General features: G+C 43.2%; 1 protein-coding gene across 1 annotated transcript in view; it reads left to right on the top strand.

The window, feature by feature from the left end:
• The first annotated feature begins 211 nt into the window (after positions 1–211).
• Positions 212–22,117, top strand: part of LOC120982368 (NACHT, LRR and PYD domains-containing protein 12-like) — an 80,104-nt gene continuing 58,198 nt past the window's right edge. Inside the window, exons 1-3 of the mRNA XM_040412453.1 lie at positions 212–334; positions 12,492–13,010; positions 21,887–22,050. Of these exons, the coding sequence (XP_040268387.1) occupies positions 12,521–13,010; positions 21,887–22,050 (654 nt within the window). The 5' untranslated portion in view covers positions 212–334; positions 12,492–12,520. The remainder of the gene's footprint in view (positions 335–12,491; positions 13,011–21,886; positions 22,051–22,117) is intronic.

Genomic DNA, 22,117 nt, shown 5'->3' with positions numbered 1-22,117 from the left:
TGCTACATGTGTTGCTGCTATAATCCCTCTATGGGCTTTTTAAAACAGTTGGGAGGTATGTCCTCCATGACTGCCGCTTCCCATTGAAATAAACATGCACATTAAAGTGAGCCATATTTATGGAGAGGTTGAGAGACATAGGAGGCTAGTAATGAGCTGAATACTGAGGGGTGGCAGGCAATAATCTGTGAGAATACTAAATATCCCACCTTTAAAGGGTTAATATCACCAGAACTGAAAGTGAAAGAAGCTTACGCAAGTTCCTCAATTCTCTGCACTGTTTTTCTTCTTCTCCGGAGATCTTGAATTTCTATAGGCTGTGTACAGCTTTCAGGTAAGACGTTCATCTCACTTACAGTATATACGGTATATATAGGGTCACTTGTTCTATGGTGGGGGTATCACCCTGCTCCATGATATAAGGGGGTCACAAACTTCCAGGCAGATCCAGTTCTGGGTCAGGGCGTTACTACTGACTGAAGGAAATACGGATGTGAAACATAGGACGAGCTGCAGTTATATAGTGTAACTAGAGATGAGTCAAGTTTTGAAAAATATTTTTGGCTGACTCGCCGAACTTCGACAAGAAATTTCATTTTTTTCGGAAATTAATTTGTCACGAATCGCGATAAATCAGGTATACCCAGGCCACTCTGCCTAATCAAATTCATCCCACTTGGTAGCCCAATGTCAGTGTGAAGGCTTCGAAGTTAAACTGCTGGGTGAGTGCACGGAGAGTGTATTGCTGTGTGCATTGCGTCCTAGTGCACCCACATTCAAAGTTAATCCGTTCTGTAGGTTCTGTCCTGTCCGTATTACAGGTGTAATATATAGCCATCTACATCACTGTGCAGTGCACTAAGGGCTCGTTCACTCGACCGTGACGTTTTTTGCGGTCCGCAAATTGCGGATCCGCAAAAAACAGATGCCGCCCGTCTTCGTTCCGCAAATTGCGGAACGGAACAGGAGGCCCATTATAGAAATGCCTATTCTTGTCCGCAAAACAGACAAGAATGGGACAGGACTCATAATTTTTGCGGGGCCACGGAACGGAGCAACGGATGCAGACAGCACACGGAGTGCTGTCTGCATCTTTTGCGGAGTCGCTTCGTGACTAAGCAAAAGGAAACTTGGTTTTGTGACAAATCTAATTTTTCCTAAACTTCGGATTTAATTTGGATGTTTTGCTTCACTCAACAAGAGTAATAATACTACCATATATGATGTGTGAATTAATAATACCCCCATATATGACATAGAAGCTGATTCTATACCAGTACATGATGTGTGAGGTAATAATATTCCCATATATAATGAAGAAGCTGATACTACACCAGTACATGATGTGTGAGGTAATAATACCCCTATATATGATGTAGAAGCTGATACTACACCAGTACATGATGTGTGAGGTAATAATACCCCTATATATGATGTAGAAGCTGATACTACACCAGTGCATCATGTGTGAGGTAATAATACAGCTGATACTACACCAGTACATGATGTATAGGCTGATACTACACCATTGCGTGATGTGTGAGGTAATATAACCCCTATATATGATGTAGAAGCTGATACTACACCACTACATGATATGTGAGGTAATAATACCACTATATATGATGTAGAAGCTGATACTACACCAGTACATGATATGTGAGGTAATAATACCCCTCTATATGATGTAGAAGCTGATACTACACCAGTACATGATATGTGAGGTAATAATACCCCTTTATGATAAAGAAGCTGATACTACACCAGTACATGATGTATAGGCTGATACAACACCATTGCATGATGTGTGAGGTAATATAACCCCTATATTTGATGTGGAAGCTGATACTACACCAGTGCATGATATGTGAGGTAATAATACTCCATATAGGATGTAGAAGCTGATACTACTCCAGTACATGATGTACTAGGTAGTAATACTCACAATACACAGACAATACCCTATCTGAGAAGGGTTTACATTAATCAACAAATTAAGCCTACTTAGGCTAATAACCTCACTTGTCCCAGATATTAAAACTTAACTTTTACTATCTTTGTTAAGAATTACTAAGTATAAGTGAATGTGAGCTAAAGAAAGGGTTAAAACTATCTGATGCCCTGTCAGTACTGAAGCATGTATGTTGTAACTGCAATGTAAGAAGGGGTGCACTCCCCCCGCCGTCACACACTTAGATTCTCTATTAGCAGACCAGTAAGCACCGTCCTATATGTATTGCTATAGATGATTCTATGTAACAGACACTGTTCACTCTTGGACAGGCTCCGCTAATCTTGTACTACACTAATTGCTGGAACTGACACGGACATCAGAGTCTAAAACACTAAATAGTGTCCCCCAACATGTTTCGCCAGCTAATCTGGCTTCATCAGGGGTAAAGTACAGAAGTAATAGTAATACTCCATATATTATGTAGAAGCTGATACTGCACCAGTTCATGATATGTGAAATATGATGTAGAAGCTGATAATACAGCACTGCATGATGTGTGAGATAATATTGTCTCTATATACGGTATGATGTTGAAGCTGATACTACACCAGTACATGATGTGTGAGGTAATAATACTCCCATATATGATGTAGAAGCTGATACTGCACCAGTGCATGATGTGTGAGGTAATAATTTGACATGAGCGAATCAAAGCTGACGAAGTGGAATTAGATCCGAATTTCTGGAAGAATTCGATTTGCACCAAAGCCGAATTTTCTCGCGCTTCGTGGTAACGAATTGCATTTTTCCTAAAATGGCTGCTGCACGTCTGGAGAAAGGGAAGGCGGGATCACCCATAATGCCATGCATGCAGACAATCAGCAGCCAGCCAGCCCTGTGTTGTCACAACTAGAGTTGAGCGGACACCTGGATGTTCGGGTTCGGCAGGTTCGGCCGAACTTGAAAAAAAAGTTCTGGTTTGGGACTCAAACTTAACCCGAACTTGACCCTGAACCCGAAGTCAATGGGGACCCGAACTTTTGGGCACTAAAATGGCTCTAAAATAGCCAACACTGATTTGTGTTATTTTTTTTTTTTTAAATTGGGGTATCCCCCAAAATATTGGGACATATAACAAAATAAAACAAAGAATAAGTGCACTTGAGTACAAGAATGGATGGTTGAGGCTGATATAAATGTCTATTCTGCAGTCAGCGGTGCAGTTATATGTTTTAAAGCCTTTTGTGGCGTGTATTAGTTGAAAAAGAATAATATATATTTGCCGGTCAGCGGTGTAGTTATATGTTCTAAAGCCTTTTGTGGCATGTATTAGTGGCAAAATAAAAATATATTTGACGGTCAGCGGTGCAGTCATATGTTTTAAAGCCTTTTGTGGCGTATATTAGTGGAAAAAGAAAAATATATATTTGCCGGTCGGCGTTGCACTTATATGTTGAAAAGCCTTTTGTGGCATGTATTAGTGGCAAAATAAAAATATATTTGACGGTCAGCGGTGCAGTCATATGTTTTAAAGCCTTTTGTGGCGTATATTAGTGGAAAAATAAAAATATATATTTGCCGGTCGGCGTTGCACTTATATGTTGAAAAGCCATGTGTAGTGTAAAAGAAAAAAATGTTGGGCCTAATTGCCATTCAGCAGTGCAGTTATATATTCTAAAGCCCTTTTTGCCCTGTATTAGTGGCAAAAGAAAATCCGGAATTAGACTTACCGGTAATTCTGTTTCCATGAAATCACCATGACTGTCACACAGGAGATCGACCCATGACCTCTGTAGGGTCAGGAACAGATAAGAGGTTAAATTGTCCCCTCCCACCACCACTCCTCAGTGTTTCAAAGATTATTAAGTGCCAGAATCATAAACAAAATAATTCAAGGTATTACATCATACCACGAAAGGGAAAACACAAGGTATTACTTCATACCAATAAAAAGAGGAAGGGAATTATGGGCTGTCATAGTGATTTCATGGAAACAGAATTACCAGTAAGTCTAATTCTGGATTTCAATTTCATCACCATGACGGCCACACAGGAGAATTATAAAATTATACATCTGGGGAAGGGGGGCAAACGCTTGAAGGACTTTGCGTCCATATGAAAGGTCGGAGGACCTGGATAAGTCTAAGCGGTAATGTTTAAAAAAAAGTGTGTATGCTTGACCTGCATAGTGTGGCTGCCCTGCATATGTCATCTAGGAAAGCTCCTGCTTTTTCTGCAAAAGTGGTGGAAATTGCTCTAGTGGAATGAGCCTGAACATTTGCAGGTTGATCCAGGTTCTGAAGTTTGTAGCAGAGAGAGATGGTATCTTTAATCCATCTGGCAATAGAGGACTTAGACACTTTTAAGCCCTTATTCTTTCCTGCAAACTGGATGAGAAGAGATTATCAGATTTCCGAAAGTCTTTTGTGGCTTCCAGATATTTTACTACGGTACGTCTGACGTCAAGAGTATAGAAGTCGCTTTCCTTCTGGTTTTTTGGTTTGTCGCAAAAAGAGGGGAGGATGATTTCCTGGCTTCTGTGATAGTTGGAAACTACCTTGGGTAAGAATCCTGGATCCAGTTTTAAAACAATCTTGTCGTCGGAGATAGTGAGATATGGTTGTCTTAGGAGAGTGCTTGTATCTCTCCCAGTCTCCTGGCTGAGGTAATGGCGATGAGAAAGGCAGTTTTGAAGGAGAGTAATTTCATTGTGCAGTCTTCCAGGGGTTCAAAAGGAGAATGCATAAGTCCGTTTAGGACTAGGTTTAGGTCCCAGGTAGGAGTACGAGATCTTAAGGAGGGCCTTAACCTGATTGCTGCTCTAATAAACCGCTTAACCCACCTATGATCAGCGAGACTGTTGTCGAAGAAGGTACTAAGTGCGGAGATTTGCACTTTCAATGTAGAGTCCCAGCTCTAGACCGTTCTGTAAGAAGTCAAGGATCTTCTGGATGTTAGGTTACCTGAGGTTTGGTTCTATCTCCCCAGACCATGAGCAGAACTACTTCCATTTTTTTTTAAATATTGCGGATGTTACTTTCCTCTGACAGCATTTCATTGTAGATATGACCAGAGAGACCTTAGTGTTTTAGTATGGTGACCTCAGGATCCAGGCTGTGAGCTTGAGGATTAACTCTGGATGAGGGTGAAGAATAGGTTTTTGAGGAAGAATGTCCTGGATGGACGGTAACTTCCAGGATTCCTCTATTGCTAGTTTCTGAAGTAGGGGGAACCAGCTCCTCTTTGTCCAAAAAGGCGTGATCAGTATAACTGTCGTCCTCCCTTCCATGATTTTCTGAATTATTCTCGGAATCAGGGGGAGAGGGGCAAAGGTGTATGCCAAACCCCAATTTCATATTAGTGAGAGAGCATCGATTCTCCAGGGGTGGTCTCTTGGGTTCAGCATGTTCTTAGTTTTCTTATTTTTTCTTGAGGCGAACAGGTCTATCATGGGGAGGCCCCATCTCCTGGTTATCGTCTCGAACACCTCCTGTTTCAATGACCACTTGGACTGGTCTGTCTGCTAATGAAGTCTGCTTCCTGATTCAGAGAGCCCTTCAAGTGGACTGCTGAGATAGATTTCACTTCTTTCTCTGCCCAAGAGAATATTTCTTCCGCCCAAGTATTTTTGAACGTGTACCTCCCTGGTGCCCGAGGTATGAAACAGTCGTCATGTTGTCCGATAGGATCTTTACATGGCGGTCCTTTAGAAACTCCCTGGCTGTGTTCAGGATCTTCCAGACAGCGTAAAGTTCTCTGAAATTTGATGATTGATTGGACGTTTCCTTCCCCCAGGAGCCCTGGTAGTATCTGTCTTCGACCTTTGCCCCCCAGCCTGATTTGCTGGCATCCATGAGAGTTTTTATTGATGGGGATTTGCTCCATGGGAATCCCCTGGACAAGTTTCTTTCCACTAACCACCAGGATAGGGATATCTTCACAGCGCTTGGGATCCACAATCTGTAGTCTAAAGATCCTAGTTTTTTGTTCCACAGATCCAGAAGCCAGTTTTGCATGACACGATAGTGGGCCTGAGCCCATTCTACTGAGGGGATGCAAGAAGTTAGGAGGCCCAAGAGGCTCATTGCCTCTCTTATAGAACATTCTCTTTTTGATTGGAATCTTCTGACCTTTTGTTTGAGGGAATGGATTTTGACCTGAGGGAGAAAAGTATTTTGCTTTTGTGAGTCCAGGGTTACACCTAGGAAGTTCACACTCGTGGAGGGATGTAGAACAGATTTTGATCTGTTCACTATCCAGCCCAGCTCCGACAGACGGGACAAGAATATTTCTAGGTGTGGTAGAAGGAGTCTCGTCGAGTCGCCTATAATTAAGAAATCGTCTAGGTAGGGTACTATGTTGAGTCGTCTATTACCAGTTTTGTGAAGAGTCTCGGGGCAGATGAGATCCCGAACGGGAGGGCTGTGAACTGGAAATGAAGGATCCGGTTGTGTAAGTCGTGAACTGCAGGAATCTTTGATGGTTGGGATGGATTGGGATGTGATAATATGCGTCCAACAAATCGACCGAGCACATGACTGCTCCCATGTTTATTAGGGGGATAATCAACTTCAGGGATTCCATTTTGAATTTCCTGTATAGGATAAATTTGTTCAAGTGTTTTAGATTTATTATCATGCGAAAGGATCCTTCTTTCTTCCTTACTACTAGGAAAAGAGTCGAGTAGAATCCATGATTTATCTGGGAAACTTGAACTGGAACTACCACTCCCTTTTCCACTAGTTCCTGGATGCCCAAAATAATGTTTTGCTTGGAAATACTGGAGCCTGCATTTGTGATGACAAATTTTGTTGGGGGGAATTGAAGTGAATTCTATTTTGTATCCTAACTGAATGATTTCCAGAGCCCAGGGAATTTTTATCGTCTTTTCCCAGGGGCCGAGGAAATTTCTCAGCCTCCCCCCGACTATGGTGTCATTGCTTGTCGTCAGACTTAGCCTGGGGATTGAGAAGGAAACCCCTTCCTTTACCCCCTTTAGGGTAAGCCCAGTGACCTGATTTTCTCTTGCCTCTATAGGATTTGTTTTGGCTAGCGTAGGGACGAAAGGACTGGTTCCTTCTTCTTATCCGCAGCCTTCTCTAAGATTTTATCTAAGACAGGCCCAAAAACGTATTCCCCCGAGAAGGGGAATGAGCAGAGCTTCATTTTGGAGGCTTTATCTCCTGACCAGGACTTCATCCATAGGGCTCTACGAGCAGCATTAGATAAGCTTGCGTCCCTGGTGCTGAATCTAATAGATTCAGCTGAGGCATCAGCCAAGAAACCTGTAGCAGATTTTAACAACGGTAAAGACTGAAGGATTTCCTCCGTAGAGGTTTTGTTCTTTAAATGGTTCTCCAGTTCGTTCAGCCATAAGAACATGGATCTGGCCACAGACGTGGCCGCTATATTAGTTTTAAGCCCGTACATGGATGCGTCCCATGATTTTTTTAGAAGAGCATTCATTTTGCGTTCCATGGCATCTTTAAGCTGAGCCGCATCTTGGAATGGCAAAGCTGTCTTTTTATTTACTTTTGCCACCTGAACGTCAGTTTTGACTGAGATGGGTTTTCTGAATTCTTTAGATATTCCTAGTCTTTTCTCTGGTTCAGACCATTCCTCCAACACCTTGTCTCTGATGTTCTCATTTATGGGGAATACTCTTACCCTTTTTAGGCTACTTTCACACTGCGGTTTCTGGGTCCGCCTGTGAGATTCGTTTCAAGGCTCTCACAAGCGGCCCAAAATGGATCAGTTTAGCCCCAATGCATTCTGAATGGATAAGGATCCATTCAGAATGCATCAGTTTGGCTCCGTTCCGCCTCCATTCCGCTCTGGAGGCGGACACCAAAACGCTGCTTGCAGCGTTTTGGTGTCCGCCTGGCGATGCGGAGCCAAACGGTTCCGTCCTGACTTACAATCTAAACGCAGGTGTGAAAGTAGCCTTACTCTCAGCCCCCCAAACATTTCATCCTGGATGGAATGAGTCTTGGGGGCCTCCTCAATCCCCATGGTGGCACGGACTGCTTTTAGCAGGTCGCTCATCTCATCAGCAGGGAAATAAAATTTTCTATCGCCCTCCGAAATTTCTCCTTCAGAAAGGGAGACATCCCGTCCCATGTTCTGGAGGAGGAAGCCTCATCCTCCATGTAATCCGAATAAGAAAGGGCTTTTACTCTTGGGCGTTTAGGGGGTTGAGGTTGGGGAAGGTCCGATACCCCGGACCTGGCGGCTCTCAGCTCCTCCTGTACCACCGAACGGATGCTTTCCATAAGTGAAGGCTGTTCCTGGCGGATTACTTCCGAAATACAGTCTTTGCAAAAATTTTTTGCATATCCCTCAGGTAATTATTTTGATCAAGTTAAACAACAGGGAGCCTTTTTAATCTTTTTCTGTGCCTCTTTAACCTGGGGATATGGGAAAAAGGAAAACAATGGAGGAGAGCCATCAGGGAACTACATAAAATTTCCCCAAGAATGTAACAGGTTAATAAATAGGGGGTCCCACCAGGGTAACTTACGGGAGGCAGTATGGGGACATTAAGCTCCATAGAACCCTGCAACTCAGGACCTGACATGCTGGGGGTGCCAGTGGGTAGCTGGTACTTACTCAGACCTCATATCAGCGTCTGCCGTGGCTTGCCCGCTTCTTATTGCTCTGTCTCCTGTCCCTGAGGACTTCCGGGTTGGGTCACATGACCGGGACCCGGAAGTGACGTCAATTATCGTTGACGTCAGCGTACGCGCACGCCGGCCACTACACTGCCCACCCCACCAGGGGAGAGGAGGAACCATGCGTCCCGGGAGCAGGCTCCAGATGAACCGGAGCCAGTCCTCCCTATATCCCCAGCCTAGCATAAGCACGCTGCCGCCGGAGGACTGGGGAGCTAAGGTAAAACTAGGAGACCCTCCTCGGAACCTCCTGGAGACGAAAAACAAGAAAAGCATGTGTAGCGAAATGGGTCATTTTTCTACATGGGTAAAAGGGAAGGAGCAGCAACCGGAGGAGCTACAGGGCGATGAGGAAGATGAGGCAGAGGACACAGACTCACTGTGGTAGTATGCAGTGGAGATAGAGGCAGGGAGTCCCTCCGAGTCACTTGCACAAATGGCCTGATGCATGCTCACTTACTTGTGTTTTGACAGCCGAATTGTCACCATTTGGCAGAGGGATGATTTCTGGATCTCCACTTTGATAGACCCTCGCTACCGGTCCAAAATGGGGGACTTTTTTTACACCGGCTGAGAGGGAGGACCAACTGAACTACTATAGAGACATCCTATGATGTCAGTTGGCCGCTGCCTATCTGCGCCATCGCCCATCCTCACGCAGGACTGACAGGGGGGCCCTCTGCGCTGAAGTTCCATTGCCAAAGCTGCTGGGGAGGGGTGGGGTGGCAGGAGCAGTACCAGCTCCATCAGCAGCAGCCTGAGTCTAGAGTCGGTGATGAGCAGCTTTCATCACCTGCCTAGTGAAGAAACTACTCACCAGCAGCTAGATATAGAGCAGAACCTGAACTAGCAGGTGGTGGCATACTTGGAGTGCACCCTGCCAGCCGTCATTGAAGATCCGCTGGACTACTGGACAGCCAAACTGGATTTGTGGCCGCAACTGGCCGAGTTTGCCCTGCAAAAGATGTCCTGCCCAGCCAGTAGTGTGGCATCAGAGCAGGTGTTTAGTGCGGCGGGGGCCATAGTTACCCAAAGGAGAACTCGCCTGTCCAACTAAAATGTGGAGGGACTGTTCTTTGTCAAGATGAATCAGGCATGGATCAGCCAGGATTTCCACCCACCAATGCCTTATACATCAGACTAGATCATCCATGGTGCCACACCAACACTTTGACAAAAGATACCGGTTTCTTCTGGCTACCTGCCTAAGCTACTATTCTGATGCTGCCACCCACCTGATGCCACACATCTGATACCAAGTGCTTCTTCTTACACCTAACATTGTCAGAGTGTACTGTAATTGCCACCCACCTCCACACTGGGTCACTCTGTGGTCTCCTGATGCTGCTGCTACCTCCACAATATATCACCTTGCCACTCTGTGGTCTCCTGATGCTGCTGCTACCTCCACAATATGTCACCTTGCCACTCTATGACCTCCTGATGCTGCTGCTACCTCCACACTATGTCACCTTGCCACTCTGTGGTCTCCTGATGCTGCCGCGACCTCCACACTCTGTCATTGTGCCACTCTGTGGCCTCCTGATGCTCCGGCCACCTGCAGACTCTGTCATTGGGCCACTCTGTGGTCTCCTCATGCTGCTTCCACCTCACCACTATGTTATAGGGCCACTCTGTGGACTTATCATGCTGTTCCCACCCTCCCCACTTCATGACTGGGGCACTATTTAGACTTTTTGGCTTGGCTGATATCATCATTTATTTGACCCTTCTTCTGATCTGTCAGAAGGAAGGAAAAATGAGACACTCAACGGATCCTCTCTGTGTAGCAGCTGTAAGGCCTGTATGGTGACATCAGAATTGACTTATGATTTTGTAGCCAAAAGCAGAGTGGGTACAAAACTCAGAAGACATGCAAATATTCCGTTCATGTGTCATCTCTGTTTTTGATCCACTCCTATTTTTTTTGGCATTAGCAATACTGATGGATTACTGACCAAATGTTGACCAAGTTAAGGTGGATGCTCTACATACAGGATCCGTTTTTTGTGGGTTATTGTTCTGACGGATCAGAGGAAGGGCAAAATAATCAGTGATGTCAACACACACTTACTGCTGACACCCTCTCCACTTTGTCAGGGGGCTCAACTTGTATAAGCGTTTAATAGAACAGGTTCTGTAGACATCTATGTGGAATCAGCTGATGATGGTGTAAAAGGAGTGCGCTTCTTCTTGACGCTAACATTGACCTGTAAGGCTGAGTTCATACTTGAGTTATTTGGTCAGTTTTTCCCTGTGACTGCCCAAATAAGTGAAGTGTGCAGTGATTCTAAGAGTGACGCCTGTCATCTGCATGTCATACGGACTCACAGTATTATTTCACTACCACAGCAGACTCCCTATGCGTGTTACTGCAAGGCACAGTGTTCTACACCACTATAAAGGCTCTGTGCAGCCAGGAAATAGACATTTTTTTATGAAATATGCCGCAAATATATTCGGATCGAACCAAATTTATTCATAAAAAATTGGGCGAACCAGAGAATCAAATTTTTTTAAAATTCGCTCATCTATATATATTATAGCTGATGCTAACATTGACATGTAAGGCTGACTTCACACTTCAGGTATTTGGTCAGTTTTTGACTCGTAACTGACCAAATAAGTGAAATGTGAACTGAGTCTAAAAGTGACACCTGTTATACTGACGCACAGTTACTGTTTCACTACCACAACAGCCTACCTATGCATGTTTCTGTGATGCACAGTTATGTACACCGAGATACATACTCCCTGCAGGCTGGGGTGTAGCTGATTTATAACTCGCTTCATGAATAATTATGATCGAATCAAATTTTTGAAAACTTCGGTTATCTCTAAAAATCACCATTAACAGTAATAAAATGCTATGGAAATCAGGTTTTGATCTCCTTCACTCACAGTTTTCTTTGTTACATTTATGTCATACATTTGTATCTGGTGTTTATCAAGTCCTATAAAAAAACCAACGAGAGAATGTCAGAAAAAAAAATCCATGCTCAGTATATGCTGCTACACTAAAAACTCCTCCAAAATAACCCAAAACAAGATGCATTCTATGTAATGTGCTTTATATTGTACTATAGACTGTAATGCAATATCTGACTAAATAATAAAGAATCGATGAAAAGAAAAGATGTCACAAAAAATGTAATTTTTCATAAAGGACATTGCAAATTCTTGTGCTTAAAGGGTCAACAAATCTGCCTGCATCCACTTAAAAAAAAGTCATGGCCACTAGGGGTCTCATTTTCGGCTAACTTGCAGTCTACGGCCTGTTGTTGGGCTAAATCCATCCCTAGTAACAGAGACAGAGATGATGGTTCACAGGCACAGGAAATGGGGGCATGTCAGAGAAAGCTGAGCTCCTGAGCCTAGTAGAAGAACTGCTTGTACACTGCATCTGAAGAGCAGAAAAGCTCCTGTTTGTCTGTAAGTGTGATCTCTACCTCCTTATCAGCTTTCTAAGCTCCCTAGAATAAAACAAACATAGTGGGAAGGGAATTGGGGTCACTGCATACATTACTGTCATATTAAACAGAAGGGAGTCACCCCCTGCTTGTGAGAGAAATGCATCTAGCTGTTTAAGTGAAACAGGGAATAATATGGCAGAAGAAGACATTAGAAAAGCCAAAAAAATAAATGTTCCTTCACAGTTACAGAATGATTCTACAGTGAAAGATACTTTTTATGAAAACTCAGGTAATCTTTAAACACAAAACCTCATCAGCCACATCAAAGTGACAATGAAAACATTGTCAGAATATGGGGAGGAATATCTGCTGCTGCTTAAGGGGTTAATGAAGATTCAGTGTTTCATTTTTTTCTGCTACTAAAGTATTTTATTTTTTATTTTTATCTTGCAGGACATTTTACTATATTCCCGGGCTTAGAAATGGGTAATAAAACTTCCAAGCATGGTAGTAAGAAAACTTCCAGAGGTGGTAATACAACTTCTAGAAATGGCAATACAGCTTCTCAGAATGCTAATACAACATCTAGAGATGATAATACATCATCCAGAGATGTTAATACAACTTCTAGAGATGGTAATACAAGGTCTAGAGATGGTAATACAACTTCCACAGATGGTAATACAACTTCCACAGATGGTAATACAACTTCCACTGATGGTAATACAACTTCCACTGATGGTAATAAAACCTCTAGAAGTGGTAATACATCTTCTAGAGATGGCAATGCAACTTCCGGAGATGATGATATAACTTCCACAGATGGTAATAAAGCTTACAGAGATGATAATACAGCTTACAGAGATGAAAATACAGCTACCAGTGATGATGATACAGCTTCTAGTGATGATGATACAGCTTCTAGTGATGATAATACTGCTTTCAGACCTTATAATAAGACTTTCAGAGAAGGTAAGGATTGATTGTTTTCTTCCATCTTACAACAATCTTATTACTGCATTTTCATGACTAATACTATGTCATCTGTAAAATGCTCACCTTCCTGATGAGGAATACAGATAATTGGAAACTGCTACAGGGCTGGACTTGGATCAAAAAGAATCCCTGGCACACAAACCAGAGTCCACATACAATATACCCCCATTTCACAGAAAAGTGGTGTCATATGATGCATCCTATGGTGAATTTTTCTTTACTTGGTCTGGTCCCTCAGCACACTCTTTAATCTGTTAATCGAAACCATAAACACAAGAAAGACAATAACAGTGAATATAGAAACTCCTAATATCACAGCCAAGGACACCCAATTACAACACCAGTGGCACCTCATAACACAGTGCAGCACAAGACACCTTCCCCAGCAGTGCCAAATACAGTGCAGACACATTGGCAGCAGCATTGTTCCTTTCCCTACCCTGCAGTAGTATTCACACCTCCCTCACTCTAGCAGCAGCATTGTCCCCTGCCCCACTACTTTCCTACTGTCAGTGGCATTCTCAGCCTTTCCATTCCTCCATCACTAATACAAGTGTAAGCCGTGTACTGGGGTGGGCTCCCCAGGATACAGCAAAGTCACGAACGAGAAAAGAAACTCTGACACCAGCTTTTCCAAAACAGGCTTTTTACTACAATATGATACGGAACACAAACCCCAACCTCTGGGAACATAAAATGGATTTACATTCACTCAGCCCGCATGCCGAGACCCTTGTGCTGCACAGCACGGCGCCCTGCAATGGATGTTAGAAAGAATTGCACTAGTTTGCATACTGGGAGGGACATAATAAACTACAATATTCCCCCTCCCATAACTGGTCCTATGGCACCTGCCTGTGCATTACTCATGCGCAAAATGCTGGGCTGGATTGAGCCAGTGAGGCATCTATCAGCTCTCAATTGTGCAATGTCTCTTTTGTGAACAGCAGAAACACTTTTTGGCCTGACACACGAAACAGAGACCCTGTAGCTAACTGCAGGCCTGGTCTAGTCTCTAGGCGCCAATTTTGCAATGTGGTGCGTGCACAATCTTACCGACCCGGGTCTGCTCTGTCTCCGCTGATGACTCGGCAGAGCCGGTAGTTTGTTCCTCAGCTCTCATCAGCACTCATGGCAGAAATCTTCTGTCCCCTGGGCAGAATCTGGGTCCTGAACAGCGATCAGCTTAACTTGACTGTAGTTGTGCTTGCAAAATGTTAATCCCACGCTTGGATGTCAATTAATTCACTTCTCTCTGTGTCTCTGTGTCCTTCCAATATGGTGACTTCCTCTTTCTCCTTCAGCCTGGCAACTCCACCTTTCATGAATATGGAAATATGTATATGCAGTCAGTCAGCTGTGCCTAGGAAACAGCGGCATCTTGTGGCCAAACAGCAGAACGTCAGTCCAGAACATTTAATTTAATCCACACAAACAGTGTTCAACAATGAGAGCCGTTTCCCCATCTCACACAAGCATTCTCAATTTTACCACCCTTCTTCCATTAGCTACAACACTAACTCCCTTCCAACTTTTCCCTCATTGGCAGCAGCATAGTCCCCTTCCGACCACTCATCCACTGGTACCAGCATTGATTTTCTATTCTCCAAGCAATATTTAATCCTTTTCCATCAGGATCACAGGAGGTGGGAGGGAGAGTGTCAGAAAAACAGTATAGTGTCTTGCCTTCTCTGCAGTGCTAGTCTCCCAGGAGCCTGTACACTAGGCTTTATTGTAGACTACCACTGATCTACAGGGTGAAGGACCTGTGCACTAATGGTCATGTGACCATGATGGCATCACAGCTCCTTCATCCCTCCTGCTATAGAAACTGCACTGACATGACCCAGCATTTTCAGTGCAGCCCAGACTGACTATCCCACCAAGAACCTGCATGGCTGTAGTGTTTTCCTGGGTAGTTAATTAAGTCATTAAATTTATATACAGGATGCAGTGCACAGGATATTACCGCTATACTGTGCCCTTACAGCTGCCTATCTAGTATTGTTTGCTTTATTTCCAATTCCTTATACACTCTCTACCTAAACATCATTGTGGATTTTAGGTCATGATGTGGAAAATATAACCTACAACTGTATCATTGAGAAAATGGCTGCGCATGGTGTTCATGGTATTTAAATTTTCTAATAACTGATCGAAATAACTGACCAAATAACTAAAGTGTGCTCAGGGAGCACAATGTGGTAATAACTACTGTAAAAGGGGGACAGTGCCATCATAACTACTATGAAAGGGGCACAACATGGGCATAACTATTGTGAAGAGGGCACAGTTTGGGCATCACTGCTTTCATGGAGCACAATGTGGGCATGACTACTGTGAGGGAGCACAGTGTGGGAATAACTAGTGTGAGGTGGCACAGTGTAGGAATAACTACTGTATAGGGGCCGCAAAGGGTAAATCATTACCATTTGAGGGCACTACAGTGACTTGGCAGGACTGGTTGTGTATAGATAGGCATTATGCAGAGTTAGAGCCGTGGCTTATTCACTAACCCAGTATAAGGTGGTACAGTATCTGCATATAGTTTGTTATGTGATGTACTGTGTTATGTATTGTACCCAGATTAGCCATGTAGGGATGGCAAAAACCAAGGTTAACAATCATAGCTCAGCTCTTGTAGGAAGTTAGTTATGGGCTGGTCCTACTCCTAAGGGTCCAGTCACACATCCGTAGAATGAGTCCATATCCGTTCCGCAACGTTGCGGAATGAATCCGGACCAATTTATTCTCTATGGGGCCGGAAGAGATGCGGACAGCACACAGTGTGCTGTCCGCTTCCGCATTTCCGGACCGTGGCCCCGATCTTCCAGTCCGCGGCTCCCGAAAAATGTTCGGACAAGAATAGGCAGTTCTATGCGGGTGCTGGCCGGGATCCGCAATACACTATGGACGTGTGAATGGACCCAACTGTAGATGAGTGTAGACTAAAGTTGTAGGAGAAAGTAAACAGAACTATGCTCACTACCAGGGGTTCATCTAGCCTTTCTGCTGCCTGAAAATTTAACCCCCCCCCTCCTTCCCATGCCAAATTGATAATCTAATCCCTTTCCTCCCAGCCCTACTGTTAAAGACATACTTGGAAAATGCTACAGGGTAATACAGAACCACATACCTCTTACATCCAGTGATTTATCCCCTGATGTAGACATTTTCTTTCCTCATCTTATCCATTCGGACCATACAGTTGTGACAATTTCTTTCAGCCATTTGACAAAACAAAAAGACATCTTAGTTTCCTACATTTCCATCATCTTCCCACCTTCTCAACATCTCACCTCGCCACCCCAATACTGTTGCCACTTTCCTCCCCAATACTATACTGCAGAAACAGACAGCCCCCTGAAAGTGCTAGTACCACACATATAGTGTCCCGTTTAATACTTATTGGCACACAGAACACAGAAAATAGTGGCCCTGACACTGATAGTAGTGTTAACATAATGTCCCTCAAAAACAATTGTGCTAAGCTGATACTATGCCAGGGTGACCCCATAGTAAAAGTGGTTCCAAAAGTCCCAAAATAAATAATTCTCTGTTGGAGTTCACTTAGTGTTAACAGTGCCCCTAATAGAAATAATGTCCACTGTTGTGCCCCAGAATTAATAATGCCCCAATAGTGCCCATACAAGTAATCATGTTTCCCATAGACCCCCGGTAGTAATAATAAATTTATAATTTGTGCAAGTATAAAAAAAAAGCCTCCTAATATGTGCCAGTACAAAATGCTTTATTATAATGTGTGCCAGTACAAAAAAACATCCCTTATAACTTGTGCTACTACAAAAATGTCAGTTTATAATGTGTGCTAGTACAAAAAAATACCCCCTTTTAGTGCCTTCTTATAACGTTTGCCAGTGCAAAAAGATACATCCTTTTAGTGCCCCCTTTATAATGTGTGTCAGTACAAAAATCCCTCTTTTTAGTGCCTCCAACTGTCCTCATAGTGCTCCCCCCAGTTATAATGCCTCCCGAATGTAGCCTAACAGCATGCTGCAAAGAAAAAAGGTATTTTTTTAATGATTGTTTTTTACTGATTTTGGACAAAAAAAAAATTCTTCGATTAGTCTTTATTAATAAGATCCAGCCATTTTTTCACAAAGGGTTAATTGCCTAGCTCTGTGGATTGTACTTTCACTTTCCCTTTGTGCTGGTCATCTAAGTCTACTTTCACACTCGCGTTTTGGCTTTCCGTTTGTGAGATCCGTTCAGGGCTCTCAAAAGCGGTCCAAAACGGATCAGTTTGCATTCTGAATGGAAAAGAATGCATCAGTTTGCATCAGTTTAGTCTCCATTCCGCTTTGGAGACGGACACAAAAATGCTGCTTGCTTGAGCTAAACGGCACACAATGTAAGTCAATGGGGACGGATCCATTTTCACTGACACAATAGAAAACGGATCCGTCCTCCATTGACTTTCAATGGTGTTCAAGACGGATCCGTCTTGGCTATGTTAAAGATAATACAAATGGATCCCTTCTGAACGGATGCAGACAGTCGTATTATCTGACGGATCCGCACAAAACGCGAGTGTGAAATTAGCCTAATAACCCTTCTCTCTAGATTACTAAAAGGTAATTTTTCATTTATTTAAGTCATAGTTAGTGTTGGTCGAGCACTAAAGTGCTTGTGTGTTCTGGTGCTCGAGTAGAACACTTCCCGATGTTCGGGTGCTCTACAGAGCACCCAAGCACAATGAAGTCAATGGGAGAACCCAAGCATTAAACCAGGCACCCCCTGCTCTGAAGAGGGGAGGGTGTCGGGACTCTAGTTCGGCTTAGGAGTCCCTGCTCTGACTCCATATATAGCTATCTCCATATATGGAGTCAGTGCTTGCGGACACCCAGTGTATTTAAATCTAATTTAGCCTCTATTTCTGGCAGGATGTGAACTCACAACCTTCTACATTACAGCCAAAAAAAATAAAAAAAAGAGACTAGTAGTAAGTATTCCTATACAGCAGAAGTCTCAAATATTTTTATTTTTATTTTTTTAAAGTAACTGGCCATACAGCTCTATAGTGTAGTGGTTAACATTCTGGGCTGTAATGTAGAAGGTTGTGAGTTCAAATCCCATCAGAAGCTTTTCAGAAATAGAAGCAAAATTTTATTAGACATAATATATTTACATATATTATTATATATTTAGAAGATATAATATATGTAAATAATGTAACCGTATTATGGCTAAAACATCAGTAGTAGTTTCCCACATATTATGCATTCATATACAAACCGGATTCCAAAAAAGTTGGGACACTAAACAAATTGTGAATAAAAACTGAATGCAATGATGTGGAGATGGCAAATGTCAATATTTTATTTGTAATAGAACGTAGATGACAGATCAAACGTTTAATCCGAGTAAATGTATCATTTTAAAGGAAAAATACATTGATTCCAATTTTCACGGTGTCAACAAATCCCCAAAAAGTTGGGACAAGTAGCAATAAGAGGCTGGAAAAAGTAAATTTGAGCATAACGAAGAGCTGGAAGACCAATTAACACTAATTAGGTCAATTGGCAACATGATTGGGTATAAAAAGAGCTTCTCAGAGTGGCAGTGTCTCTCAGAAGCCAAGATGGGTAGAGGATCACCAATTCCCACAATGTTGCGCAGAAAGATAGTGGAGCAATATCAGAAAGGTGTTACCCAGCGAAAAATTGCAAAGACTTTGCATCTATCATCATCAACTGTGCATAACATCATCCGAAGATTCAGAGAATCTGGAACAATCTCTGTGCGTAAGGGTCAAGGCCGTAAAACCATACTGGATGCCCGTGATCTCCGGGCCCTTAAACGACACTGCACGACAAACAGGAATGCTACTGTAAAGGAAATCACAGAATGGGCTCAGGAATACTTCCAGAAACCATTGTCAGTGAACACAATCCACCGTGCCATCCGCCGTTGCCAGCTGAAACTCTACAGTGCAAAGAAAAAGCCATTTCTAAGCAAGATCCACAAGCTCAGGCGTTTTCACTGGGCCAGGGATCATTTAAAATGGAGTGTGGCAAAATGGAAGACTGTTCTGTGGTCAGACGAGTCACGATTCGAAGTTCTTTTTGGAAATCTGGGACGCCATGTCATCCGGACCAAAGAGGACAAGGACAACCCAAGTTGTTATCAACGCTCAGTTCAGAAGCCTGCATCTCTGATGGTATGGGGTTGCATGAGTGCGTGTGGCATGGGCAGCTTGCATGTCTGGAAAGGCACCATCAATGCAGAAAAATATATTCAGGTTCTAGAACAACATATGCTCCCATCCAGACATCATCTCTTTCAGGGAAGACCCTGCATTTTTCAACAAGATAATGCCAGACCACATTCTGCATCAATCACAACATCATGGCTGCGTAGGAGAAGGATCCGGGTACTGAAATGGCCAGTCTGCAGTCCAGATCTTTCACCTATAGAGAACATTTGGCGCATCATAAAGAGGAAGGTGCAACAAAGAAGGCCCAAGACGATTGAACAGTTAGAGGCCTGTATTAGACAAGAATGGGAGAGCATTCCTATTTCTAAACTTGAGAAACTGGTCTCCTCGGTCCCCAGACGTCTGTTGAGTGTTGTAAGAAGAAGGGGAGATGCCACACAGTGGTGAAAATGGCCTTGTCCCAACTTTTTTGGGATTTGTTGACACCATGAAATTCTGATTCAACATATTTTTCCCTTAAAATGGTACATTTTCTCAGTTTAAACTTTTGTTCCGTGATTTATGTTCTATTCTGAATAAAATATTAGAAGTTGGCACCTCCACATCATTGCATTCAGTTTTTATTCACGATTTGTATACTGTCCCAACTTTTTTGGAATCCGGTTTGTATATCAGAAGAATTATTATATATATAAATATATATTAATTACGCATTTTTTACAATTACTAAAATAAATATAAAATATATAAAGTTTCTGATGGGATTCAAACTCACAACCTTCTACATTACAGCCCAGAATGTGATCCACTACACTATAGAGCTGCATGGCCAGTTACTTAAAAAATAAAAATAAAATATGAGACTTCTTGTAATGACCGGCGTCACACACAGGGAGGGAAAAGGGAAAGCCCTGCCCAAGGGAGAGGGAAAGGTGGTGACCCCTAACTCACCTTGCGGCTGGCACCTGACTGCCCTGACGTCCCTAGACGGGTTCCTCACCCGTGCGGCGATCACGTGCCTAAACCCTGGCTTTCCCTAAAATGAGCCCTAGATAGTGAACGGGCTGGTGGGATCGCTAGTCCGCACCACTGTCACTAAGAGGGAAACACCAGGGAGAGGACAGACAAAACAGACAAACACATACACCCAGGTGGGTGACCACAATAGACCACAAAGGTCCAACAGGGATCCGGAGGGTAGCGTTCTGGACCAACTACCAGCGAACGCAGCAACACAGCTCCAGAGGGTCAGAATAGATGTCCAGGCAGGAAGCTCTATATCTGGCAACCAGAGAAGTGTGAGAGGGGAATATAAGGAGGTTTGGGAGTGCTGGACAAGGAACAGCTGAGGAGAAGGAGCTACGGATCCCTGAGTGAGCCAAAAGGGTTTGCAAAGCAAACCCAGAAAGCTACCATAAGGAAACAGCCCTATCTTACATAGAGCGTGCAGCCAACCGCTGCGACTTCCTGACCCCGGGTATAACGGAGTCAGGTGTGGTTCTTGACACCCTCGTGACACTTCTGCTGTCTAGGAATAATTACTACTAGTGTAGTGGTTAACATTGTTGGCTGTAATGTAGAAGGTTGTGAGTTCGAATCCCGCCAGAAACTTTCCAGAAATAGAGGCTAAATTAGATTTAAATACACTGACTCGAGCATCGCGCTCGAACACTGCGATGTGCTGAGCATAGCGATGCTCGAGCCAAACTAGTGTTCGGACGAGCATGCTCACCCAACACTAGTCATAGTCTTATCAGTAAGATAATAAATGAGCTATAATGAGTGTTTATTAGGTCAGAGATAAGGAGCCTTCAGCTGAGCTGCCTGATGCAACAGAGTGAAAACAGACTACTAGAGAATTTAATAGCTGTACAGAGAAAGATTCTCAAAATTTTTAATAAAAATGAATTGAATTTTTTTTTATTTTTAGCTCAAAATTAGTACAATGCAATAAAAAAAATTGGTGTACATAACTTTAAATACTTTCCTCCATGTGGCTATGAGCGATACAGTGCAGGACACAGGCCTCTTCCTGTCTGTGCCCTTCGCTGTATGCAGCCTGGCTCAGTCAGCGTGATTATGATGACTTCATTGCACCACCATGCATCTGATACGCATTTCTGCATGATCTATCAAAGGAGAGAAGGAGGAAGATAAAAGGAGAGAACTGGAGAACGTACAATCTGCATAGCTGAGTGTTGTCCCTATGTGATTTTCAAAGGTTGGGAGGTATAGAGGGACATTTATCAAGCATGCACCCGTCTTGATTCCCCGAGCCTAGCATGAGATGTGCGTAATTTATTAGGAGCCAGATGCCTTATAACAAATCAGGCGCATCTCTGCCCTGCTGTGCACCAGAAACTGAAGTCTACACCAGCTACAGGCTGGCGTAGATGTCAGCTATAGCTTACATCACTTTTTGGCGAAAGTTAAAGTAAATGCGGCAAGCTGCACGAAGCCATGCCCTTTCCACTAAGCCCCGTCCCCTTGTACGGCACTAAAGAAAAGTGCACTATAATCTGTAACTTGATAAATGTCCCTTATTGTTTTGGTAAATTAGAGGGGATTTCTCATTAGTGTAAAACAATTCAGGACATGAATATTCCACATAAACTGTCATCAGTCTCCTCCATATTCCAGATGACTTTATTTTTGTGTCTCATTTAATAACTAGATAAGGAGACCCGGCAGTTTTACCGGCAGATTTGTCAGTATGAAGATCACGTCCTGAGGATGGCATATGAATATTTCCAAGATGATCTGCTCTACATTGTGGAGAATATGAGTCTTCCATCACTTCTGCATGAGCTGAGTTCTCAAAATATCCGTAATGTTGAGGTGAGATGACATGAGCGGCCGGTGTTGTATATATATGTCTCATGTGATATCATGTTATAAGCACAGG

This window comes from Bufo bufo, chromosome 11, assembly GCF_905171765.1.
Source record: "Bufo bufo chromosome 11, aBufBuf1.1, whole genome shotgun sequence".
Classification (NCBI taxonomy): Eukaryota; Metazoa; Chordata; class Amphibia; order Anura; family Bufonidae; genus Bufo; species Bufo bufo.
Note: the sequence above shows the minus strand (reverse complement) of the source record. Positions and strands in the feature narration are given on the sequence as shown.